This window comes from Equus przewalskii, chromosome 2 (assembly GCF_037783145.1).
Source record: "Equus przewalskii isolate Varuska chromosome 2, EquPr2, whole genome shotgun sequence".
NCBI classification, from domain to species: Eukaryota; Metazoa; Chordata; class Mammalia; order Perissodactyla; family Equidae; genus Equus; species Equus przewalskii.
In genome coordinates this window covers 45,469,438-45,496,322 of record NC_091832.1, presented here as the reverse complement: position 1 = coordinate 45,496,322, position 26,885 = coordinate 45,469,438, and the positions used below count along the sequence as shown (strand labels likewise).

Genomic DNA, 26,885 nt, shown 5'->3' with positions numbered 1-26,885 from the left:
CGAATTCAAAAACTAAAATCTGGAGATGCCACCATGTACTGGAGCACCAGCCTTCCTGCCTTGGCGCCAGACTCCTCCTGTGCACGGATCCCTCAGGCTGCGTCCTCCAAGGCCTCCGGGGGAGGGGGAGGGAAGTGAGCATGGCCGGCCACAGGGAGGCAGAGGGGCCCTTCCTGCCACAGGCCAGTGGGTCCAAGCCGGGCATGGACTTCCTGGGTTCTTTTCTGCTCAAAAGCCAGTTTTCTGCTGCAGCCTGACTCGGCCTGCCCGGCAGCGTGACGCCAGCACGTGCGGGCCCGGCCGCGTGACGCCAGCACGTGCGGGCCTGTTTTTCTTCTTGCTGCAGACCCTCTTCTTCTGATCGGCATCTTATTCCTGTGGCCTTTGTGTCTGAGAAATGGTTTGAGATCTCCTGCTGACTGGCCGAAGTCTTTTTTACCTCCTGGGGCAGGGCAGACGCCATGTGTCTATTTTATGGTACGTATCTCTCTTTTTGGACATGGTTGGTCTTTCCCTCTGCCTCACCTTCCCCACCCGTGTCCACTGTGGGGTAACCAGGAGCCCTTCTCACTGTGGCGGGTGGCATTCCACCGGCGTTTCCCCGCTTGGAGGGCTGGGCTTGTGGTCTCTCTGCTGCACCTGTTAGACGTGCCCCAGGTCCCGGGAGGGGAGTAACAGACGCCCACGAGCCCGACTCGGCACCAGGGCTGATGCTGTCAGCGCTGGCCCATCCTCGAGGAAGGGCGGGTGTGGCCTGTGGGGTAGGGAGGATCAGTTCCTGAAAGAGCTGCCATCACAGCTCTCATTTCCCTCAACGCGAAGAGATGGCTCAGCGGCCAAGTGGGCCGGCGTCACACCGCCGCCACGTGCCTGCACATCGAAGGAAGGGCGCCAGGCAGAATTAAAACACAATTTTGAAACATAAAAATAGGAGATAAGAAGGAAAATGATAAAGAAAGGAAGTGAAGACTTGAGACATCTACTAATTTGAAGCCAGGGACCGGTACGAAGGCAGGATGAATTTTCCACGCTCTGCTGGATAGGAACATTTGGTTTGCTTTCAATGATATTAACTTTAATGCTGACATTAAATTGCTTTCTTCTCCAAACGCCCGGCTGCTGGGGGGAGCATTTCGCCCCCGTGGCTGCACGTTCTGTGTGCACAGTCAGTAGATGCCACCCAGGGTTCTGTCTTTGTTTTACTTTTCAGTGCTAGGTTTTCTGAGGGTTCGCATTTTGCTCATCCACAGAGAGCGTCTTTTTTCCCCCAGATATTCCTTTTCAACGTGACGTCAGATCTCTTCCATGAGATGGGAACCCAACTTCTAGGTTGGGATATTGATATTTGAAAGTATTTTTCCTTAGTTTGCTCACCTTCTGAAATGGGGAACTGAATGGACAAGGCCGCCTTCAGAGTGGAGTGGGGGCCCGGGCAGGCGGGCAGCACACGGGACCTCTGAGGACTCAGCCCGTGCCGTTGAGCTGGGGGCCAACTGCCCTCAGAAGTAGGAATGAAGCGGTCAGTTCCTAATTCCATCCATTACTGCCCACCCTGAAGCCAAAATGATCTGCTTAGCATGATGTTCAGCCAAAGAACAAAGAGACGTAATTAGATTAGGATGGAAAGCAAGCCCCCCAAAAGGTCTTTGCTGAGACTGTGCAGGCGAGGCGGGCGAGAGGCAGTCTGTCCTCAACCATTCAAGGCCAGATGCGCTGGGCATGGCCCATCCTTCAAAAGCTTCTGCCTTTGTCTGCCTCGATGTGACTCACCTCATTAAGGCCACGGGTGGAGCTCGCTTCTGAGTTCCAACCAACCAGGCTAGCAACGGGGAGCTTGCTTATTAGCAGTGGAGTTCCTGCCTGTCTGGTGAAGCCTCTGCAGGGCTGGGCCAGGTGGTTGCCAGCATCTTCGTTAGGATTTCAAAAATGCATAAAAGCGTAAAACATTGACCTGGGAGATGCTGGCCCTGCGTATCAAAGTGCTCCACCCCTTCGTCCAGGAGCTGGGGGCCCACAGGCCTGGAGGCAGCCACACTTCCTGCTCCAGGCAGACCCGCTGGGGGGAACGGTCCCCTAATGTGGGCATTCAGACGGCAGCTCATTGGAGCACTGTGTACATCTACGAGCTCCTGCAGTTCTCCCACAAATCCCGTCTTACGTAGGGGGAAACAGAGGCACAGGGTGGTTAAGTGGCTTGCCTGAGGTCAGTCAGGTTGTAAGCGGCGGGGCCGGATCCCCCAAGCCTCCTGGCTCTGCCCACCCATCAGAGGGCAAGCACCCCTTGGGGACCCTCTGCAATGCCTCTGTGCCCCGTTCACCGCCAGCCCGGCCCCGCGTGGGAAGAGAGTTGGGTGGTGGGAGGTGAAGTCGGTCTTTCCAACTAAATTGACGTCCCCGGGACAGTCAGCCTGATTCTGCGGGGCAAGGAGCCGTGCAGCTGAGTGGTCAGCTCCTGAGCTCCCAAAAGCCTGGCCCAACGGCCTCGTCATCCACATGGGAACGGGGATCTCCAGCCCTGACTTTAAAAAAATCAAAGTGGGAAAACAGTGCTGTTTTTACTCCTCTGCTCCAGAAAACCTGCTCATCTCATTAGTCGAGTTCTCTCCTGGCAACACGGGGCACCAAAGGAGTCCCAGAAAGAGCGTTGATGGGCTCTCCCCGTGTGCCACCCCCAGGGACGGATGCGCCATGTGGGCACCCCTGGATGGGCCTTGGGAGGGCCATGTTCTTCTCAAGCTGCCCGGCCCCCACTTCCTAACGCCGCCTGAGGAGCTTTCTCAGGACCACTGCCATTCACAGAAGGAGACGCCTCTGTGTCCAAGGAGCCTGATCCCCTCACTGTGGGTCGCACGGAGGCCGTTTCAGAGGTGAGAAGAGCCGAGGGGACTGACTCCGGCCTGGCCGCACTCAGCCGCCATGCCTGCAGCCACAGAGCGAGGACCCCCTCCAGCCGTCTATTGTTCCTACAGACGGGGACCAGGAGGGCCGTGCAAGCAGCCCTGAGCGTCCTTGAAAAGTGCTTAAAGATTCCTCGCTGCGTGTCTGAAAGACTGTTTCTCACTCGCTGGGAGGAAAGCATTTGGATTCTAAGAATCCCTGATTTTTGCAATTAATGTCTGGACATGAGCATTGAGCGGAGAATGGCCCGGAAGATCACGCAGATTGACTAGGTACTTATTGTCCCTTAAATAAATAGCAATTAATACTAAATCATTTAATTAAGAGTTAAGAGCCGGTGGAGATATTTATCTCGTGTGGAGCTGGTAAGCCTCTCTGCTGCATTTTTAATGATGACAGAGCAGTTTGAGACCACGCCGTCTTGTCTGCCCACGCCATCCCACATGCACGTCTGGGGCCCGACCGGGGCCAAGTTGGCTCCCTGGCAGGCCGGTTGTCAGCAACGCTCGGACGTGTGGACGCCGGCGCCCGGGCCTGGGCGGACGGTCACTGTCTCCCTAGATTCAGTCTCTGCGACAGATTCCAGCCCCCTCCTGCCTCCTTCAGACCTCCAAGGAGGGGCTCGCTTGCTCTGGATGAGACAGAAGCAGCTGCCCTTCCCCCGGCGTGGCAGGGAAAGAGCCTTGGACACAGGATGCGCCTGCCATTGGCTCTGGGCTAATTTCCTGTCATTTTTCATGTAACAAGTAAACTTCAGAAAACCTCATTAGTGTTCAGATCTTCCCATTTGCCAAGGCCACTTCATTCCGAAGGGAGCCTGAAAAGTAATAAAAGCTCTTGCATCTGAAGCAAGAGAGAAATAAATCATGTGTTATTATTATTTGCAAAAACACACTGAAGACGTAAGTAATAAAAAACAAGAACCACACCTGAGCCTTCCCACTTTGTTCTAAAAAATACATTAACAGAAGATCCAGCTTTTGAAATGCAAAGGAACACTCTTTTCCAAAGCAACATCCAGACCCTTCTGGAAACCATTCTCTCTAAGCCGAGAACCAGCACCAAGGAAAACTTTGGGGGGAAGCGGCCCTTTTGGGATGTGGGGGAATTGACTAGCAGGCACAGCGCTCCAGGCAGCTCTCGCTGTAGTCTGTCTGTTCTCTTTGTTTTGCAAAAGCAGACGCTGATCATTAAGCCCAAGGCCTGCTGTGTGTCTGGAGCCGGGAGGGGGCCGGGCGAGCTGAGAAGCCCCTTCTGGGCAGCAGAGGGCGCTAGTTTCCCCAAAGTCAGGGTTTATCCCAGATCCCGATGTCTCAGATCCCTCGCTGGCACAAGGCTTCCCCTGTTGGTCGGGGACGTCCTTGCTCGTGTCCTTCTCCAGCCAAGACTTGGAGGACTCACCTTGTCAGTCTTTCCCAACTGGCCTGGGACACGCGTCCCTCTTTGGCCCCTCGCCAGGTCAGTGCCCAGCCGAGAGGCTCACGTGCTGAGCCTCTGAAACAGAAAAGCACCAGCTCCCCTGCACCTTGGGCTGAGTGCAAGCAGCAGAGTTTTGGCAGGAACGGGGGGCAGGCCTGGAAGTTGCCCTTGGGGGCCTCAGACCCTCCTCCTGGCCTGACGGGCTGACACTGCCCTTGCAGGAGCCCCTTGCAGGGGACCCATCCACCTCTGCAGGAAGCCAGCCCTGTTCTTAGCTTGGCAATTCAAGGCGCAGGGTTGGAGCCATCTCCCTGGTTGTCTGTGTCATCCCGAGACACTGGGTAGAGACAGATGCCCGTCGGTTTGAAAGAGGCTCCACCCCGAGGTGGCCTGACTGTCGATTCTCCATGCGGCTCTCCCTTGAGTGTCCACCTGCAGGCAGCCGTGCAGGCCGTCCCAGGCGTCAGTGTCAGGGGCCGAGGACAAGGCTACTTCCACGCGGACGCCTCTTCTCTCAGCTTCATCCAGCGGTGATTTCCCTCTTGGGGCCAAGTCGGAGCTGGAACCCGGGCAAACCAAAGGTCGACCTGGCAGGCACCCCCTGACCCCTGGGGTGGCACGTGACACACACACGCCCAGATAAACACCAGCACAGCTCATCCTCTGCCCGAGAAGCCACAGAACCGGATGTTGCAATAGACAGAAACGGAATAGAGAACACGTTAGGAAGAGAGGGGCGTCCACAAAGGCCTCCCCAGGGAGGTGACCATCAGCAGCACCTTGAAGGAGCTGAGGTCTGAGACTTGCCATTGGAGGCTGGGGTGCCACCTGGAAAGTAGAGAAGAAGAGGAAGAGAGAGGGATGAGGGGAACGGGAGACGGGACCGGGTCGGGAAGGGTCCGAGGAGCCGAGTCAGAAGCACTGAAGACGTTGAAGTAGGAACGTGGTGGGACAAGGTCTATTTTGGAAAACCCCCAGGAGAGGCCTGCCCGAGGGAAGGAGCAGAAGCCGGCCTCCCACCTTGATCGGTCTAGTTAAGGTCAGAATAAGGGACCAGAAAGTAGCCACTGGCAAGGAAACCTTCTGCAGGAAACCTTCCTTGTCAGGGCGGGCAGCCAACGACCGGTGGTCCAACCCTGGACCCATCTGAGAGTGAGGGGACGACTGATGGCAGCTTAAACCAGAGGCTGTCCCAGGCTGCCAGAACTGGGTGGATAGTCACTGGGCCAAGCTTTTAGTGTCCCCATACCTTTTTAATATATTTTTTTAATTTTTAAAATTGTGGTGAAAGAGACATAACATAAAGTTTACTCTTTTACCCGTTTTTAAGTGTACAGGTCAGTGGCATCGAGTACATTCACCTTGTTGTGCAACCATCACCCCTATGCATCTCCAGAACTGCTGCCTCTTCCCAAACTGAAACTCTGTCGCCCTTAAACTCTCACTCCCCGCCCCGGCCCCAGCCCCTGGACCCTCATTCTACTCTCAGTCTCTGAATTTGACTCCTCCAGAGACCTCATAGAAGTGGGATCATACGGTATTTGTCTCTGCATTTTTTAACTTTCAAAACATCAGAATGAAGGTAGACGTGCAAGACGGACACTTCTCTCATTTTAATTCCTTCACTTTGTTAGCCCCCCGCCCCCAATTCTAGAAAGCGCAGGGGGTAGGCGGAGACGGGATGCAGCTGGAGGAAAGCTACCCTGAGTAGTCCAGCACCCATCTGATGAGGTGACACCCTTGCTCACAGCAGAGTGGGCGACCCCACGGGAGATGAGTAGATGCTCTATTTAGGCCTCCTGGAGTTGCCCAAACAGGTGGCATTTGAAGGTAGAAGGCAAGTGGGTAAGGTGATGAGCGGGGCCCTGCCTCTGTTGTCCAGACCAGGAGGGGTCCTAGAGAGGGAGCAGGCACACCCCCTCCACTCCAGGGGGAATAGACCTGCATGTACTAAGGCTCTTGGAGAGGACAACAAAGACGGTGCTGAGCAGGTGCCATCCTGAAGCCCGCAGAAGGGCCCCCCACCTGTGTGCCCCTCAGTCCCGGCGGGAATCACCCAGCTGGCTTATTTCACTCAGCCGAAAGAACCCCATACCCTGGTCTGTTGATAAGAACAGGGTAATGGGCCCGGGGCTGGCATGTCATCAGTCACCTGGAGAGCTTGTAGAAGCCCATATTCACAGGCCCCGCCCAGAGGACGTGATTCTGGGTCTCCAGAGTGGGGCCCAGGAATCTGTATTTCTGAACTGCTCCGAAGATGACTGGGATGGGGCCAGTCAGGCTGCCGTGTCTGGGAACTGCTGTGAACGGGTCAGAGCTCCAGCTGAGTGCTTCCCACCTTCACTGTGGCATCATTGGGTCCCTGACCCACTTTCTAATTTGTATTGGCTGCATAGATGAGGGTGCAGTGGCAATCCCCTTTATGCTGTTTGAGCGTCCTACTTTCCTGTAGTTGCAGGGTGCTGGTGGGAGCTCTGAGCGACAGCAGAGAGAAACAATGCCCCCTCCTTGTAACAGGGATGCAGCTTCAAGCGAAAGTGCCCCCGGGCTTGGCTATGATGCATTCCAACTCACCTGGCCGTGCCCAGGCCGGCTGTGGCTCTCTGACTCTCTGGGGGATGCTGACTTCTGGGGTCTATCACTGAGGCAGGAAGACTTTGGGGCTCCCACTTTCTGAGGCAGGCACCCAGGCTGGGTGAGAGCCACCCCCTTCTTTGCAGCCAGCAGACCTGGCCTGCATGCACGTGTGATTCATGGTCTTTCTCTCTTCAGCAAGATCACCTCTTAGGGAGATGCGGGAGGTGGTTTTCTGATGAAATCCATTCATCTTTCTGGAGTCCCGGCCTCAGTGATATGACAAGGGGTTGACATGGACCCCACTGCTGCCTGCAGTCGAGGAACGCAGCCACAGCGTTGCCGCCCTCGGTGGGGGGAGCTGGAAGGGGAGCGAGCATGCGCTGGATGCATTCAGTCATTGGCAGGCTGGGGGTACAGTGGCCCCTCGTGACTTAACGGCAGGGTGGTCCCATCCCCTCTCGGGAAGCCCCCACCCACTTCTGGTGCAGGCAGCTGAAACAACTCCTCCACTGATGGCGGTGGTAAGCACGAGGGCTGGGCCGCTTCACGCCCCCGGGATTCCTCGCGTGCGTACCGGGTCCTGGTGGCTGGGTCTAGTCAGCATCCTTCGTGTTCTGAGGACACTTCGGTGTCCGCTGGCCGGGAAGCAGAGCGAGTGGCTCAGAGAGGCTGCATAGACTCACCCCACCCTGGGTCCACTGCCACTTAATCTCTTCTTGTTTTCTTTCCACACAGGATTCCGTTGGTGAACCTGTAAAAAAATAAAATAAAAAAATAAAAACACAAAACCTAAAACTAAACTATCTAAGGGGAGGGTCCCCGCACCTACCACTTCTGTTTGCCGGTGGGGAACTGACAGAGCAGGACGCTATAGGCCAAATATATTTTTATAAAAATGCTCACGCCTATGGGGCACTGCCTTCTCCCAAGTTTTCTTTGGAGAACAGAACCAAGAAATGCAAGAACGGACCTGGAGACGGAGAGGAGAGGAGACCAAGCGAAAGGACAGAAGGAAGCACCTGCAGCCTGGGGTTTGTCCTCTGACTCTGAACCTGTGCCAATAATACCATTATGTGCCATGTACTGACCGAAAGACTTGGTGACAGCTGAAGCCAAGCGAACCACGCGTAGAAACTCACAGAAAACAGGGGTGGGAATCTCTTCCGATAGAGTCTCTATTTCTGGTTAATATATATATATAAATATATAAATACACACAGACACACACACACACACTTTTTTTGTACTGTAGCAATTTTTGAAGATCTTCAATGTTCCTTTTTAAAAAAATCTGTTGTCGGTTACAAAATCTGATTTATTTAACATGCTTAGTACGAACAGAATAAACTGGTGTTTTCTACTTTGGCAGTTCACACACCACACATGCACACATACCCGCACACACAGACACATACACGCATAGATATGCATATATTGGAAATGCAGTTCCACGAGTGAGCATATTCTTTCCGGTAACCTGGTATCCCATTGCCATCCATCCTGGGGAACAGCCTCAACCCATGCAAAGAGACCCTTAAATGACATGTCCTGTGTCTGCTAGGTACTTGGTGAGTGGCGACAGATGGGCGATTTATTACTTGGTCCAGAATTAAGAATGCCATGGTTTTGTATACATACCTATATATATATATATATACACACACATATATATACACACACACATAAATATGATCTTTTTCACTTAATTGTTTAAAGAAGCTGTCTAACAGCCATGCGCACATTTACGTAGCTGGCTGCTTACATAGGGGCCCGAGCCTCAGATTGGGTGGGTGGTGGATTCTTGGCCATCTTTGTGTTATACAAGCATAGACCGAATTAAAGAAATTTTCCAGCTTCAAAAATTAAAGAAATATATCCTTATAATGTGTGTGTGTATGTCAGAGCAGAACTCAGAAATTTACGAGGGCCTGAGTTTATTTGAAAATGAGACAAAATTCCATGTGCAAAGGACCCACCTGCTCCCACGTGAGCCATGCCTTAGCATGATCTGCGTTTCTTTCCCACACCTTGGTGGACAGAGGTTGCCCGCTCTTTCTTGAGCCGGAGAGTGACTTTGAATCTTGGGGGAGACTGTAGCAAAGATGCTGTCTCTTGTCGGCTCCCATTGGGCGACGTTTGTGTTTTGACATCAAGAATCCTACTTGGGAACTTTCCATTGGAAATTTGGGCTCCAGACCAGAGCCCCCTTACAGAGAATCCCAACCACACACACTTCCTTAGAAGCACTGCCATGTTCAGGCGAGGTGACTGCCTCACAAGCCCCACGCACGCAGGCGCCCTGGTGCCCCATCAAGCTGTCAGTAGAGGGTGCTGTAAGGGATGAGAGGGTTCACCGGAGGCCCTCACGCTTCCCCATTGGAGAGCAGGGTGTGTCCTCCTCATGTGGACCCCAGATCAGGTTCGCATGGCCTGTCTCCTATCAATGGCCCACCTGCGACTTTGGTGTCATCAGTAGGGTATGTGAGCCGGTCTGGTGGAATGCCTGCAGACCAGGTTCAAAGGTTAAAGATCAGGCGAACAGCTAACCTTGCGCCCACTTAACCTTGTTTCCACTTGTTGGCCGGGCTGGTGACATCCTGATTTTTCCACTGGGCTCAGTCTCCCTCTGCAACACCTTAAAACGTGCTTGAAAAGTTCACTTTGCTCCTCTTGAAAGATGGGAGAGGGAAGCGATGTCAGTGAAGGGAAAACAAGTGTTTTTGTAACACCGTAGTGTTCAGGTCTGTTTTCATGGCATTGCTCGTGACGTAGGAAAGTCGTGTTTTTTGGTTTTGGTTTTGTCGTTTTCCCCCAAAGCTTCAGCACATACGGAGACACCACAAACATCTGCCACCGGCGCGTGATCATCTCCAGGTTCCTGGGATCACCTGTGTGCCGCTTGATCTTGCACCTCTTTGTCCGTCATTCAGCTCATCCATCTCATTACCTTCAAGTCACGCTCCGGCTGGAGGCTGGCGCTGGCGCCTTCCTGACTCAGGTGAGCACAGCTCCATGTCACTGTCACCAAGGCGAGGCTGTCAGCATCCGTCAGGGCCGTGGAAGCTGCTCTGCTCTCTGACACGCTGAGCTCCAGCGAGCCCAGCCAGGAAGGAGGTGATGGCAGGGGGCTTGTTCATTCTCCAACGGTGGGAACCCAGGATTCCCCATGGGGCCACAGTTCGGTGTCCACCACGTCACCTCTGACTGCAGCTCAGCCGCTTCCCAGGACCTCGGGCTGTTCTCTGGATGCCCGAACTCGTTCCAGAGTGCCATGTGACTCCGAGCTTTGGAAGGAAGCTTGCAATAACAAAGCCCCCCGCCCCCCAGACACAGGCACACACAGCCCCTTGGGCACATGCTCAGGGCAGGGCCAGGATACGCACGAGTACAACCTCCAGACAAGCCAGCACCTGCACGTCCCCACCAGGAAGTCTAGTTCTGTACTGACGTTTGTAAAAACAAACCCACTTGGGGAAGGCTGCCATTTTATGATGATGGAGCGAGTGTGTGTAGAGATGGTTTATTTGATTTTTTAATTGGTTACCTGGAAACATCATCTCTGTACAAAGAGATAATAAATGAAAGTGAGCAGGCTTACAAAATCCAGCTCCACCCACAGTAAGGTCTACAAAACAACACAGCCTAGTTTTTTCTGAATCAGGCCCTATGTACACATGTCCAAACATTTTATGAGTCGGTGTCTGATGAATGTGGCCCGGCCATCCTTTTGCAGCCTTGGGGCAATGTTCTGGGTTGGTCACTGTTCTCTCTTCTCGTCTTTCTAGATTTCAGGTCCATCAGCAACCCCACAGTGTTCCATCCATCACAAAGGCTATATCTTCTTAGCCCCCAGGGCTCGGTCCTTACTTTTGCTTTTTTCCCAAAGAAAGGCACTCAAAGGAAGGGCGATGGGCTTTGATAAGGTCCCCAAATTATTGTCCACCTCCATCTCATCCCTTCAGTGACTCCCTGAGATCTCACAGTCACGATTCCCCGGCCAGCGCATGAACCACTATCCGTTGCCTACCATTAGACTCTTAAAGCTTCCAAAACAGCTGGGCTTGGCTTTTGGGGACCCTCTGCTTTGTAGTCAAGTCAACTTCTAGGCTTAATCACTTCTAATCTTCATGTGTTTGATGTCATTTTTATCGGGTTGAAGTAATGGGTATGATGAGTTTTGTTTATAAGTTCTGAGTACTAAGGGGAAGATGCTGCGGGCGTGGCCAGGAAAGCTTCCTGGCCATTTCCCTCCGGGCTCAGATTCCAGCATGGTCCAAGGCAAAGCCAGGCTGTGTGGCACCGAGTCTTCCTTCTCAGCTCCAGTATGCTCACGCACAGTGTGGAAGTTGAGGGACCCCAGGGCGTGTCAGAAGGTTGTTAGTGTTCAGAGGTAGTGTCCCTTTTGCACAGAAAGGAGAGATGACTCAGGAGGCCATCATTTCTGCCAAGTGTGTCTGGTCCCTCCCAATCTTGAGTTTGGGTCGACTTCTCATGCTGCATTCAACTCCCAGAAATTCATCTCAGTCCTTCATGGAGCATTTTAAATTTAGAAACCTGGACTCATCTGCAAATCCTACCAGCTCTCTGAATTGGACGTCCAAGAATTCAGTGATTACTTCAGTCATCTTGCAGTCGCAAGCACTCTCTCTTCTCACAAATGCATTGCTCTTTCTCAGCCACATTTCAACATCAGGCAGAAGCTTCCTTACAGGTTTTGGTCTTCAGGAATTTGGTGCATGGATATCTGCTCCCATCTGTCACAGAATGAAGTGAACACATCAGAGAATTGACCCCTTCGCCTTGTACAGTGTCTGTTTGACTCTATTGCCCATGGAGATGTTCCATCTCTTTTGCTTTTTCTCCCAGATGATCCAGTATCTGAATCCCAGGTTCTTGGAGACCAGATGAGGAACCAGGGCTGAGGTTCAGAGCGGGGCCCAGCAGCCCTTTCACGGTCAGGCTGGAGCTTCCCATGGCTGTCATTTCAAAATGGTGTCAGTACACACCGTTTCTTTGTCTATATATGGCACTGCCACCCTCTTTCAGCAGGGAGATCTCAGCAAACATGTGTTGATACTCTGCTGGGCTGTCTTTGCCCCTCTCTTCCATGGAGTCATCCCGAAAGTCACCATGAGAAAAGATACTGAGATTCCTGAGTTCCGTCAAGATTCCAGGGCCATTTTGTTTCGGCATGTGAGTTCTTTAAGAAGACACTACTCACGTATGCAATTAGAAGAGAAACAGCTCTTCCTGGATCCCCATAACTAGCTGAGCATTTATCCATCTGCTTAGTCAACAAAGACTTGTTGAACTTCTCCATGTTAGTGATACAGTGAGGAACAAGACAGACACAGTCCTGCCTTCATGTGTTTTACTCTACTCTGAGAGGAGGCAGATAATTAATTAACCTAAAAGCAAATGAAATGATTTCCAGAGACAGTGATAAGTGATAGGAAGGGAACAGAGCAGAGTGACAGGAGAGAGAGAGAAGAGGGAGTTGTCTGTGTCTCTTTGTCCTGCCATGACCTCCTCCTGGGAGATCATCACTCACTTACCGAGGGCTGGTTTGGGGTTGTAGGGAGCAAGAAAGCCTTACTCCTACCTCCTGGATGAAGATGCAGTGCAGTGCTGTGGATAAGATGTCTCAGTCATTACAGACTCTTCCATGTGGTTTTCCACCAAACCTCTCCATCATTCAGCAAGGAGTGGTACTGCAGGGGAAGCAGAGAGGTGGGGCCAAGATGAGGGACCTTACCGTGATGATGAACTTCTGTCTTCCTTGAGTGCTGTCTCTGCCACTGGGCTCCTCCCCTTGCACGCAGCTCTGTTGTCAAGTCACCATTAGGTTAACCAGGTCTCAAGGAGGACAAAGGAATTCAGGGACAGAGATGCAGCCTACGGGGCACTGGGGGCCCCGGGGAGAGTCATCCCTCCGCCTAAGAGAAGGCAGCTGCCTTTTCAAAAGTTCACCCTCAACACTGATCACACTTAGCAACGTACTTAAACAACATCTGCTTTTAAACAAGCAGCTATTCCCAAACATGCCATGATTCATGTAATTTTGGAGTGGTTACTTCGGTGCAGTTTGTCAATTTGCTATGCCATACTGTTTTCTGATCATTTGTTTGTTTTCCAGTGTAAATAGCACAGCCCACATAAATGAGCCAAACTCGCACCATCTGAGCGTCTTTGATCATTCATCCTTATTTTACATTGATGTGCTTCCCGTGTGAAGATGAACTTGTTCTTTTTCCCCCACTCTGAGCCAAGATTTGTGTGTTACTTATACTCAGTGTTATCCGTGGGGTTTCCAGCAGTCTTACATGGTTCGTTGACATTCTGAAATATGCTACCAGCCCTTCCTTCCAAAAAGTGCAGAGCATGGTGGTACAGAGTTTCGCGTTTCTGGGTTTAGAGTTTGCATTTGAATGTAAGGAGTGGGTAAATAGAGGCAGAGAATTATCATCTTTTTGATCACTCCAACTTTCAAACAAAGAGAAAGATTGATCTTCTTTTGACCTCAAATGATTCTAGAAAGATCTTAGCCAGCAAGTACTCTCTAGCCAATCTCTGGACTTCAAATCAGTCACCACGCGAGCAGGCAATCCCTGGGCAGGAAACTGACCTCTGTGCACAGTCTCCCTTTGTGCCAAAGAGCCAGCAGTAGCATCTGCACTGAATCGGAGGAGCAGCCCCTGCAGAACCGGGACAGCCAGGCTCCAGTGTGCTCCACATTCCCCTGCCATTCTGTTCCACTTTGCTCTGGGGGAGGTTAAACACAAGTTCAGCTGATGAGAAAGCTGCGCACACAATGGCACCAAGAACGTAGAATGATACAGGAGTGAGAGGCGAGATGCTGGCCATGGGCTCTTTAAGGCAGTAGTGCAGGTCAGCAGAGGGCTTCTTGCCTGATTCCCAGACAGCACGCCAGCCGCAGATCCACACTCCACGCTTGGAAAAGCACAGCCCACGCCCAGCTGTAAAGGCAACTGATGAGAATGGTTAACTCGGTTATAATATGTGTCTGTATTGGAGCCGAAATGCTAAAATAAATCCTTCCCGGAGCTCCATTGCATTTCCCACTTGATAGATTCCCTGCTAAATGTTCTGAGAGTTACTGTGAATAGAATCAAGAGAGTAGTTTTGAATGAAACCATAAATCTAAGTCATAGATGGAAGAGTCTTGGCTTAAGAGGCATGATAGAAACAGGGCCGACCTTGCCCGTGTGGGACACGTAGGTTTAGAAGCACTTAGAGTGGGAGTGGTTGAAGCAGCTAGTGAGTAGTGAGCGGGGGGAGGGCGGGTCAGTGAATGTACAGGCGGCTGTGTTCTCTCTCTATGTGTAGGTTGGAATCAGAACACACATGCACCATAGATAGTGTAAGTCAAATGGGCTAATGTAACAAACCAAGAGAGTTGATAGGACATCCCCTGCAGCTGAAATGACTCTTAGCAATGTCTTGAATGTCACAGTAAAAGATCTGCTGAGTGACGCATGGCAGGAATGGATGCAGAGAGCGTGGGCTCGTAGGAGATGCTCCTCTATGGAAGGTGATTCGTTCTGTCCCAGGTAGTCTCTTGAAATAGAATCCCCTGGAGACCTGGATTTTCCTGCATAAATCAATGCCCAAATATTTGCAAAACCAGATAACAACTTTCTAGAAGCTTCATTCTCATGTGGACATAAAGTCCTCTGATCACACTAGTTAACTTTTGTTGAATTTCTGAAATTCTGCAATAAAATTCTTTAGTGTTGATGTTTATAGCTTTTGGGTTGGCAAACTGTCAGTTCATGCTAGTCTGACTGCATTTGGCAAGTTATTGCTTCCCGACAGTCCGGGAGAGCTTGGGCCCTGGGAGAGGCAAGAATACTATGCAGTCCTAAGTTTGACTTTTTGGCACCATCACATAGATTCCTAACCACTAAAAATCTAGGATGGGGGAGCCTTTGAGGACCCCCATATAATTGTTTCAAATCATTATGCAGGAAACTGCAAGGACAAACACCATTGTACCAACCTCCTGGCCACCGTCCTATTTCCCAAGAGAACCATCCCATCCTTTTCCACTCTGCCGTCATCCCAAGCCAAAAGGGACAATTTCAAAGCCATTGTGATACCTCAAACCCAACTTCCAACCTTTGGGAGACGAATTGGAGTAAGAGAGAGGGGTTTTGCTGAAGTCCTAGACTGCCGAAGTCTCTGTAAGGGTGTAGCAGCAAGCCCATAGCATTGTTCGGGACAAGGTTTGTGTAGCAGCTGCTGCCAGCAGGAGGAACTCTCTCCCTCTGCTCTAAAGTCTGTTTCAGGATGGGAACACCACTCTGTATTGCTTCCCTCTTATGCATGTGGATTTCTAATGTTAGGTTATGTGACTGCCTATAACTTAACGTCTACAAAGCATAATGAGTGGGTTTTTTCTCGATGAGTTTACCGCAAGGAAACATGAACTCACATGAAAGTTCTGGAGAGGAGGGATCCCTTAGGTGCTCTTAGCTCTTGTGCCATTTCCCACACAAGCATAACTGCTCTCCCAGGGAAGGCCTTAAAGACGTGGATGGTTTTGAAAAGTCAGCGGGCATTACAGATCCCACGTTTGGCCACACGCTCCTTGAATTGAACTGCCATGACTTTCAGAGGCATTTTGTTTCATTTTTTGCTGTTGTTTGCTTTTCGCTTGCATTTGGGTTGCTTCCTCTGAAGCCAGAAGGGTGAAATGACCTTAGCAAAACTGGTTCTCACTCAACTGGCCATAACGTTGTTCCTTAAAGATGAATTCTCAACCCAAGATGACGTGGAACGGCTGGAGGTTCAGTGGACATTTCAAGACCTTTGCGTGTTGCACGCGGTGGGAATACAGGAGAGAGCTGCCCACGGCATTAGCCGCTCCCAGAAACTTCCACCAGTCGTGGTGAGAGGGAGATGTGGGAACTTGTGAAGTTTTGGAGTGAAACTTTGCGATTTTAGGAAAACGTGACCAGTTTTGAGCTCCAGGTAATTGTTTACTTAAAAACTAGAGAGCTGGGTTTTTAAAATTTCTTCTTCTTCTGGTGGCCCTATTTGGAACATTTCTTCCTCTTACCATCCCTGGAGAAACAAGATGGCAGGTACCGGAACCCAGAACATGTTGGTTACCCTTCAGTTAAAGTTATTTAAATGAAAGGCAGATCAACAGCAACAAAGCGTCACCCGAACTTGACCTTGTTGATCAAGTCTGCATAACTAGTGATTGATGTATGGATCGACCAGAGATTCATGGGACTGAAAAGCAATTTTCAGTCTCTCTACACGTGCGATTGTGTGGGAGTCTCCTCAAACATGAGTTGGCCCCAGAAAGTGGACCTTGGTGGAAGTAGGAGGCCATGCTTTGATTGTATTTTTTAAAGACTTTTACATTTTTTTTCAAAAGGAATAGATGTTTACTGCAAAACATTCAGAAAATACCAATAACCAAACAGAACGGAAACATCCGAAACCCTTCAATTATTGTTTAATTCAGTGGAAACTGGTCATTAAATCCTGAACTAGCAAGGACAAGTTGCAGGGGTCTCTCCATGGTTAGCACAGTTGACAATTCTGGCTCCAGTGAATGTTGTAGAAAAAGGACGTCCAATTAGCTTTTGACTGTGTCTTTGCCAGTTTCACTTGTCACTGACTCAACTCATTATTGATCATTAGAGTGTCTCTGTCATTAAGTGGAAAAGGCAGTCGACCATTTGGATGTTCTGCTTTCACATCATCCAGCATGGGCCATTGGGCACGCCTGGGTGTTAGGGTGCGCTAAATAGCATACCCAGAGAAACATCCAAATGACGGGCTGGATTTTTCACGTGGGGCATCTATCCGAGAGACGTAGGTCTGAGACACAAGAAGGGTTCATTTCCATTTTGACACTCCCAATGTGTTTGAATAACACTGAATCCACCAGGTCGCATTCCATAAATTTAAAGGTGAGGCTGATTCCTCCTCCTCTTCCCCAGCTCACCCATGGAACCAGAAAATTCCCAAACCAGGAACCTGAACCACAGGACAAGGATTAGTGACAATGGCCACAATAGCCTATTCTCACAGGTTTTAAGTTGAATGTTTTAGAACTTTATTTTTTCCCCCCTTACTCATGTATAGTAAAACTGGTTTATTTTGATTTTCCTAAATTATTTTCTGATACAATAAACTGTTAACTGTTTATTTATACTTTTCCACGGAGCACTTGTTATTTTTCAATAGAAAAAGCTCTCTGTTTCAGTGTTATACATAGATCTATACCACGGCTGTCCTTATACATATTTATATATCATCTTCTTAAAGGAGTTAAATTATCGCGGTTTATTGTTGTTTTTCTTTAACTGCATATCATAATCATGTTAATAAACAGAAACGACACAATATATTTGGGTAGGGGTGGGGGGCTAGGTGTGATTTCCATACAGGTGAACTTTTATTCCAGATTTTTTTAAGTTGTTTCTGTATTTGGAAGCTATGTATTTGGAAAACATTGTAAATGCAACACCTATATCAACTTTCCTGTGTATATTTAGTACTCTGATGTTGCTATTAAAAAAAAACATAATATGAAAAAAATGAGAAAAGAATCGCCGTGAGTTCAGGCCATGATCTCAAACGGACTTTTTTTCTAATGTCATTTGTTTACTTTTTGGGCAATCTCATCTAAGACCTACTCTGAGAATACGCACACTCAGGTTTCCATGCTGTGGCTCACTGATGCTAAGATTTCTGCCCCGGGTCTTCGTTATTTCCAAACCACTGCTTTCCCACTTTAACAACTAAGAGAACGTTTCCAGATCTCCGTGTGCAGGTTCTGGGGTTGGTGCAGCTGAGGCTGGGCCGCCTGGGACGGCCCCACGGGCTGTACTTGAGGCCGCCAGTGCCCACAGCAGTGGCAGGGGGTTCCTGTTGCCCTTTGAAGGACGGTCGGAGCCCAGCCCTAACTGCAGAGATTCCTGCAGAGGAAACTGGCCCGGGAAGCTGCCTCTGAAGTGTATGACGGTGCATCTGTGCCCACTGGAGCCGGGGGACACGTGGAAGGCACAGAGTTTACAGAGGGCAAAAGGCACTCACGGGTGGGCGAGGGCTCTACCGCCAGCCCCGAGGCTCTTAACCAGGGGAGGTTTGGCCCCAGGGAAACATCTGGCAATGTCTGGAGACATTTCTGGTTGTCACAGCTGGGGAGGGGGTGCTACCGGCATCGGTTGGGTAGAAGCTGGAGAGGCTGCCAAAGATCTTACAGTGCCCAGGACAGCTCCCCAACAGAGAATTCTCCTGCCCCAAACGTCAACAGTGCTGAGGCTGAGCCTGCCCTCTGAGGTCAGGGTTGCTGGACTGAACTCTGCCTCTGGTGGGAGCAGGGGCCCTGACCTAGATGTAAAGAGGAAGCCCTGGCGTCAGCGGCTGAGGTTTCCCACCCCTGGGCCGGGGACTCTAAGACAGTCTAAGAAAGCCAGGGCGATAAGGCAGCCATGGAACAGATGGGACAGACCAGGGCACCATGAGAGAATGTGGCTTGTGAAGGGGCCCTGGCCTGGGATGGGTGGGACAAAGCTGGACCCAGCACCGTAGCCAGTCCACCCCAGCTCCAACCACAGCCTCGCGTGCCTCCAGAAACCTCACGTCTTCCTGGCACGATCAACCTGCTGCTAAGTTTTCTGGCCCCTCTTACTTAAAGCTGTTGCTGAGGCCAAGGACCAGCATCAGCAAGACAGGACGGAAGGAGGCAGGGAGCCACACTCCTAGGGATCAGCCAACCCAGAAGAGCTGACCTGTATGTAAGGACACAACTGAGGGTCCACAGAGCTGGAGAAGTGAGGTCTCCGCCATCTTTTCTTAAGAGCAAAACACATTCAAGGATGCAGACATTCCAAGGACTGAAGGCAGTGGTAGAACATCCCTTACAGATTGAAGGAGCATCATTTCCCTCTAATTAGCTTGGGAGAGCAGGTGGCACTCTGCCCCGCCCCCACCCCATGTCCACTGTGGAATCGATAGCCAATTTCCGCATTGCCTCCTCCAGCACATGGGACCTTCAGTGACACACGAGCTTCGTTCTGTCTTAGTTTGGAGTACTGCCTTTGTCTCTGCTGCCCATACACCCCGCAGCCTCCATTTGTTTCTGAGGCTGTGAGCTGGCAGATGGCTGAAGTGACCGCTGGCTCTCCGGGGAAAAGCTCCCCTGAATGAGTGAGGGGCTAATGCCCGGAGACACACTGATGAATGGGATACATAACTGTCTTTAACAAGCAGGAAAAACAATACCACTTTGGTCATTTAACTGAGTTAAACAAATCAACAGCCTGGATACCATTAAAATAAACTTAATTTGCTCACCAGTGAGAGGGAGAAATTGGGATTCTAGTATCCATTTGCTAGTGCATCGAGCTCTTGCCTTTGAACCAAAGCCAAGAAAATAAATATGGGGTCCCAATATGGCTGAATCAATTTGGCAGAGCTCACCGCTCCAGGTTTCCAAATACGCAAGCACAGCAGAAACCTTTTGGCGTGGACAATGCCTGGAGAGGCCCCCTCCCAGTGCAGGGGAGTTGGGCTGAGCATCAGAGGACATGGCTTGTTACACAGGATCTCATTAGCTAGTGTCCCCACCAACTGTAGGGAGAAGAAAGAGGGCAGAGACCGCAGCATCACTCCGGTCTCCCCGCGGCCTTCCCCCTGCGTTTTCGGGGAGCTGGGGGCCCCACATCGCTTCCTGTGCGAGAAAGGCAATTCAGTAGTCTAGAAGGCCAAGGTGCACATTGGGACTGTCACCAACAACCCGGGCTGGGAAAGACCACAGGATGCTAGACCCTTCCAGGCCACTGGTCTACAGAGGCCCTCTATATTGCAACCATTCATTTTCCTCCTAATAAGAGCCTTTTAAGCAGATGCATGCCCTGTGCTTTACTGCTGGGCGTCACCTTCAGAAGCAAGAACGTGGGGTCTAAGGACACGTGATTGGCTCCTTTAGGAGAGTAGCTCTTATCCAGGGGGCATTTGGCCACCCCGCCCCATCCCCTAAGAGACTTTTGGCACTGCCTGGAGACATTTTCGGTTGTCACAGCTGGGGAGGGGGGTGTTGCTGGCATCTGGGGTGTGGAGGCCGGGGCTGCTGCCACACCTCCGACACACAGGACGGTCCCCACAGCAGACGGTGATCCTGCCCCAAGTGCCGCCGGTGCTGACACTGGGAAAGCCTGCCCGAGGGGCGTGGACGTGGACCTTCTCTCTGCAGGCGGTGTTGCGAGTACACGGGATGTTACCATCCAGGACGTGCTGTATGCCCCCGGCTGGCTCCCAGGACTGACCAGAGTCTTCCCCAAGCAGCGACTCCACCGGGAAGCAGTAGAGGTGTCCCAGGACGTGAAGTGTGGCCTCCCTTTTCCCTGGGTTTAGTTGGTTTTGCTTTTTACCCTGGGGTCTTAGTTTGCTCTGGCTGCTGGAACAGAGCACCATGAGCCGAGTGGTTTAGAACAATAGAAATGTGTCGTCTCAGAGTTCTGGAGGCCAGCAGTCCAAAAGCGAAGAGCCAGCACAGCCGTGCTCCCTCACAGGATGTCCCAGGCTTCTCCTGGCTTCTGGTAGTTCCTTGTGTTGTGGCAGCATCACTCCGGTCTCCCCGCGGCCTTCCCCCTGCATGTGCTGTGTCCAAATTCCCCTTTCCATAAGGACACCATCCTATTGGATTAGGGCCTCATGGCCGCATCTTCACTCCTTACAACTGCGCTGCCCTATTTCTATATAAGGTCTCACCTGAGGTACAGGGGTTAGGGTCCCGCATGTGAAGTTGGGGGTGGCACAAATAAGCCCAGAACAGTGGCAGTCAGAGTGAGGTGCATGACTAGCTTGGAAACCTGCCCACTTCTCCTTGTTCTGTGTCTATGCCGAGAAAAGTAGGGGGCTGGGGGCGGGGTGGGACCCAGAAAGGAGGTTCAAGTTCCTCCTCCCCCACGCCCTGCTGAGGCTGGGGGCTGGTCTGGGCAAACGCGGGACAGTGGCCGCAGCACCTTTTAGTCTCGAGGCAGCTGGGTTTCCAGTTGGAGGCCCAGCTGGGCTTTGAAAGGAGAAGCAGCTTCCTTTTCAAGTGACTGCCCCCAGAATGGCGATTTTGTTTTGGTTTCAGGTTGCCAGACAGGTGAAGCAGCCACCACAGGGATCAGCTATAATAAAACTTAGGAAAAGGGAGCCTGAATACGTACTTCCTCGCACGACAGCAGCTGCAAAGGCAGAGATCTGCCTCTTTCTTTCTTGTTTTGCATCCCTGGCTCCTTATTTCTGTTTCTCTTCCTCCTTCAAGTCCCGAGCTTGCTGTCTTGCTCCTGGCACTTCCTCCTGCAGCATCATGGTGTCCCCACCAGGATCTGGGGCATCGAGAAGGGAAGGAGGCCGTTGTTGCTGGCGAGAGATGCTTTCGGCAACTTGGCCTCATGATGCACTGGGCTCTTCCCAGCACTTCTCCCCCCCAGCACACTCACCTTTGGCAAGAGGGTCTGGACTTAGAAAGGACCCCTCTGCCCTCTGACCTGTGCAGGCCCAGCGCTGTACGCTCCCCCTTCTCTACAGCACGCTCTGCGTTCCCTAACTATTCAGCTTTGAACTTGGCAGAAATGATGCAGCGAAATCTCCAGCCTTTGCAGCTGCGGCTCTCCAGGCCTGCCGAGTTTCTGGGCTCAAGGTTGAAGGCCCTGAAGGGGAGTGGGGGTGAGAGGGGGCGGGAGGGAGGCCGTGCCTCAGCTGCGATGCAGAGCGGGTCTGCAGTTGTCCTCTCCGGCGCTTGTAGCCCTGCTCAAAGATGGTCCCAGAAGGTCCCAGAGCTCCCGTTGGTGCTGGCGATGCTGAAGTCAGTTCACTTGTTCTCTGTGGCTTGATAACGCATCTTGAGAACCGGCACGCAGATACCCTGCTGAGAGTTTTAGAGGCAGTCACCCAGAGTGTGGTTGCTGAGAATGTTTCTACACAAACAAGAGCTTCTGGAAAACTACAAGATAATGAGTTTTTGATAATGATACCGAATGAGCTGTGGACACAGGCTAGACCTTTCTCGGACCACAAACCACCTCCGACTGGCCTCGTTAACACCAGCAGGCTTTGTGGGGCTGTCATCACCAAAACAGCTGAGTCAGAAGAGCACCCCCGGGGTTCTGACGGCTTCACGTATGTTCTGTTAGAGTCGTGCTTCAATGCGGTTCGGTCTGTGACCCGGCTTATCTTATATCCTCCCCCACGTCCACGAGGGACCCCCCATTATGCTAGGTCACTTTGGGTCACAGAGAAAAAATAATAGTGAAGTGTTATCATGGGCATCTGCCTGAGCTTCGTTCTTCCTGTGAGAGCAGAAATCATCCCACAGTCGCTCTGAGAACGAGGCAGACATCTGATTCGCTGGACCAGACCCTCGCTGGGCTTCAAGCCGGTGCCCTGCGGGTGAGTAATGGTTGGGTGTGAGCGTCCCTCAGCCCAGGTCCTTATGTATGATAACATTATGCAGGAAAATAATGAGAACCATTGAAAGATGCTCTTCGCTCTGGGATTGAATTACCGCTTAAATCAAACCGACAGTGGGCAGGGGGCTTGCAGAATGAAATTAGGGAGGAAGCTGTATTTCAATTGGGAAGCTGGGTGCTTTCCAGGAGAGTGGGGCTCCTCCAAATGAAATACAACTCTGAGCTCCCATTCCATCCTCGGTGATTTATCTGAGCTGAAGAGGCCTGTTTGAATGGTTCCGAATGTTATTTTCAAAGAGCAAATGAACATCTCATTCTGGAATCGGTGACATGGGAAACGGGCTTGGAAGAACATGGCGCTGGGAGAGAGCACAGGAGGCAACGGACAGCTCTGCCGTCTTCCCTGTTGAATCCCCAGCTCAAGGCAGGATGGAGGGGCATGTGGGGGGGTACCCGTGGGGGGGATGGGAAGGGTGCCGCCTGGGGCTTTTCCTCTGAGTGTTGTCAAGGGGAATTGGGCTTGTCTCCCATGGTCAGTGCCTGTGGGGCGATGCATACAGCCAGGGGCTGAGGGGCGAGGGTGCGCCAGCCAGGGAAGTAGACAGAGCCCAGCCTTCAGACCCAAATCTTCCCAGTTGGGTCCCACTGGCCCCCAGACCATCTCAGTGCTGGACACGTCCCCCCCTCCTCTTCCTGCATGTCCAATCCCAGGTGGTCAATGCTTCACTCTACAAATCAGAACCTCCGCTTGTTCTCCTGCAACGGAGGTCAAAGATGACCTTGTTTCAGTCCTCTCATCGGGGGGTCTTTTTGATGGTACAGCCAAGCTTCTGTCAACCTGCCCACGGGTGTGGCTCTCAAAGCAAGCAGCATCTTTTGATGGCTCACATTCACCTTCTGCATGACATTATCACATACAAGCACGTGGGCTGAGGGACGCTCACCCCCAGGCAAGGCTCACCCACCTTGCGTGGTCTCTGAACCTGTCCTGGTCGCCTCAGCACAGGACTCTTGGGAGAGGCGGCTGAGAGGGGTCTGCTCTAAGTCAGTCCTCATGATTATTTTTAACTTTCCTGGACAGAAATATGGATTCGCAACGTAACTTGGGTGAAGCACGCATGAGGGAGAATAATGGTTCGGCTCCAGTTCTGCAGAAAGGGCAGATGGGAGGGCCATGGGGTGCTGCAGCCTCGTCACTGCTGTTTAGACGCACGCGAGTGAAGCCAGGGCTGTTCTGATCCATGGACCATTTGCCTCCAAACCCAGGGGCTGCAGCTCCCCCAGGCCCTACTTCCCACTCAAGCTTCCTCCGTCCTCCTTCCTCCGTTTCCCCACCTCCCCAACCCCCAGAACAGCATCTTCTCTGGAATGTAAGGAGCCATCTTCTTGAACTTAAGGAGGAGGAGCCTTAATCCCTCCTTGGGTTCACTCTTCCTCCTGCTGCTGAGCTTTGCCAGGAAAGCACAGTGTACCAGGCAGGGCAACTTGCTGGAGGGCAGCAGGAAGAGGAGGTGCCTTGGAGCCAGAGGGCGGGCGTCCCTCCAGGGAGACTGTGGCTTCTTCCTCTTCCTCTGTCACGGCGCCATCACCAGAGAGCGCGAGCCCTTCCTGGCCACAGATCCAGCGCCAAGCACACTGGTCACCTTGCCTCATTTACTCCTCACAACCACACTAGGAAGGAGGCATTCGTGCCATCCCAGCTTTACAGATGAGGAAACTGAGGCAGAGAGATATTGAGTAACTTTCCCAAGGTCACATAGCCTGATTTGGACCAGGTGGTCCTACTCCAGCACAGACACACTTCACCACTCCGCTAAGCCGCCTGCCAGGAAGGCCAGTCTAGAATGCCACATACTGGTGGTGACTTAGTGGGTTTTGGCAAAGTCCTCTGGAGGAGAGGCCTTCAGCCTAGATTCCTGGAGGATTTGTGGGTCCTGGGAAGAAGACTCACCTTCAGGTGGGGGAGGGAAACTGAGTCAGCTACATAACAATGCGAAGTCCAAGACAGTGTGTGCTTCAAGCACGTGAAAGTTACAGCTGAGTGGGCCTGGGTGTGCGGAGGAGGACCCCATGGGAGTGAAGATGCCACACTCTGTCTAGTTGCCTCTCTCCGTCAGTTGACCAAGGTTTGCTGGTGGTGCAGTTTGTGGCCCTCCGGGAAGATCACTGGGCACCAGACTCATTCTTTCCTAGGGAAGAGGCTGGGCTCTCTGGTGGCGACCTTCTCCATGAGCCCCATCATGGCCTCCACGGTGGAGGCCGCTGAACTTGTGCCCACTTGAGCAGTGGGGACAGGGCAGCAGCTATGCCTACTCCCTGAGTCCAGACAAGGCTTCATTTCACACCTCCCACCTCCCCTTCCACCCGGCTGGTCCCCGTGGCCAAGTGAGGTGTTACAAGTCCTGCTTAGCGCTTACACATGTGGCCACTCTCTGAGCTGGGCCTGCAGAGAGCTGTGGGCTGTGTCCACTTGCCAGCTCCCCCAGCACACCATGCCTGGGTGATCCCTTGATGTTGCCAGGCCAGGCCAGTTCAGGTCGTTTAAACCTGGACATGCACAGGGGTTAACAACCTGTGGGGCAAGCTTTGAGAGAAGGAGGGAAAGAAGGAGATGGGAGACAAATTCTTCTCCTTTCCTCCCCAATGGACCACTCCAAACAGAGTGTGTCCACGTGGCCTTTCTGGAGAAGTCCTGCCTGACCAAGCAAGCCCACTGTGTGTCCTGGGGAGGCCACGGTCAAGGCGGCAACTCACCCCACCTTGCGTTTGTTTCCCTTCCGCACTCGTCTCCTCCCCACTAATGGTTGCGTTCCTAGAATTTTGCCCCTCCACTGAAGCGTCAGCACGAAGTCCTCTCTCAGTTTCCAGGGAACTCCAAGGGAGGCGGAGTTGGGGGGGAAGGTGTCCACGGGAGTCGTGGCTTGGCGGCAACATCAGGGAACCTGAAGGAGAGCAGTGTGCTCCAGAGTTTTCATCCCGGGAGCAATTTCAATGAGGCTACAGAGTACGACCAGGCCCTGATGGACGGGTTCAGACATTCCGACCTCATTCTGTGGACCAGAGGGGAACACATTCAGTTGTCACACACTGGGTCACCTGGACAAGGAGCTCTCTTTCAGACTAAATGTGTCTGGTTTTAAAAGACGTCTCAGGTGGACCAGATGTAACCCACCAGGGCAGAATCACTTCTTCAGGCCATTGGTGTTTTTGAGCGGAGGGGGTGGGGTGAAATGAACAGAGCAGAGTTTGAGGAAAAAGCCTTGGGCAACAGATTGGAGGAAATGAGACCAGAGCCAAGAGTCAGAGAGGAGATGTGAGAGCAGTCACCCAGGCAAGAGGTCACCCAAGGCAGATCCATGGCCCGGGGAGAATGCACAGGGGAATGGAACAGAGAGCTGTCTCCATGGCCATCTGGGGTGCTCACCAGGAAGCCAGATGTCCGTGCTGGAAGATGTCCACACACAAGGCTGCTGCTGGCAAAAGTCCCGAAGGTGGTGGAGCTGGATGGGGTGGAAGGTCTTATGGTGTGAGCTGGGAGAAAACAGAGGCAAGGAACCCAGCCAGGACCAGAAAACCCCATTCTCCCAGACACGGGTCCCCCATGGTGGCCCGTCAGCCCCGCCACTTGCTCACCACCCATAGGGACTACTGTCTTAACCTTGCAGGAGTGTGGCCAGAGAGGAGGAAGGGACATGAGCCAGTCGGTGAAGAAGGATCTTAGGCTGGGTTCTCGTGAATAAAGACAGAGGAGCATAACAGAGATTGGGGGCTGCCCAGGGCTGAGGATGGCAGGGGGGCCACCTAGGAACCAAGACCCCATCACTGGGGAAGCCACTTCTCCCCTCAGGTCATTCTGAAATGCCTCTACCCTCTCCCTCTCTCCATCCCTCTCACGTTGTTCTGATCAAGCTTTGTGGTCCTTCATTGGCATCATTTGCATCATTTTCTAATTGGTCTGCCCACCCTCTCACCTAAACTTCTCACTGCCTGTCACAAATCTGACCTTAAATATTTTCTGCACAAAAATCTCCAGTGGCTCCTGATTGGCCCAAATGCCTTCACGGAGCTTCCAAACCTATTCAACCTCTGTCTGTGTGACATCCTTGGGGAAGGCCTGAGTTTTCATTTCATCTGTCCACCCAGGAAATGGACATCCTTGAATTCACTTTTTGCCTAGAAAAGAGCAGTCCTTTGGAAATTGACAGCCAGGGGAAGGTTTATTTTATTCAATGAAAGACAAAGCCTAATTCTTTTAAGGGTGTTTCCTACGGTCCCCTTGATGATGGAGTCTCACTTCCCAGTTGCATCCAGATTTTCTGGGTCGATTTTAATTATGGTTAGACCAGTCGTTTTCTCTAAAAGCTATCCCCTGGGTGTCTTCTGTCATCTGTGCCCTGTTTGAGAGCTCACCAAGGTGAACTGTACCACCAAAAGAAGATTTCTTCCTTTTCCTTTTATTAAGATTTGGGCTCTGGCGCGTGACAGGTCTGGGAATAACAAACATCACAGAAAGCATACAAAACAAACCACTGAGCTGTTGGA

The 26,885-nt window shown here is 51.8% G+C and overlaps 1 protein-coding gene across 1 annotated transcript in view; it reads left to right on the top strand.

Moving 5' to 3' along the window:
- The window catches only part of AJAP1 (adherens junctions associated protein 1), a 128,595-nt gene extending 119,817 nt beyond the window's left edge, over positions 1 to 8,778 (top strand). The window contains exons 5-6 of the mRNA XM_070604109.1: positions 347 to 477; positions 7,630 to 8,778. Coding sequence (XP_070460210.1) covers positions 347 to 419 — 73 coding nt within the window. The 3' untranslated portion in view covers positions 420 to 477; positions 7,630 to 8,778. The remainder of the gene's footprint in view (positions 1 to 346; positions 478 to 7,629) is intronic.
- The last annotated feature ends 18,107 nt before the right edge of the window (positions 8,779 to 26,885 follow it).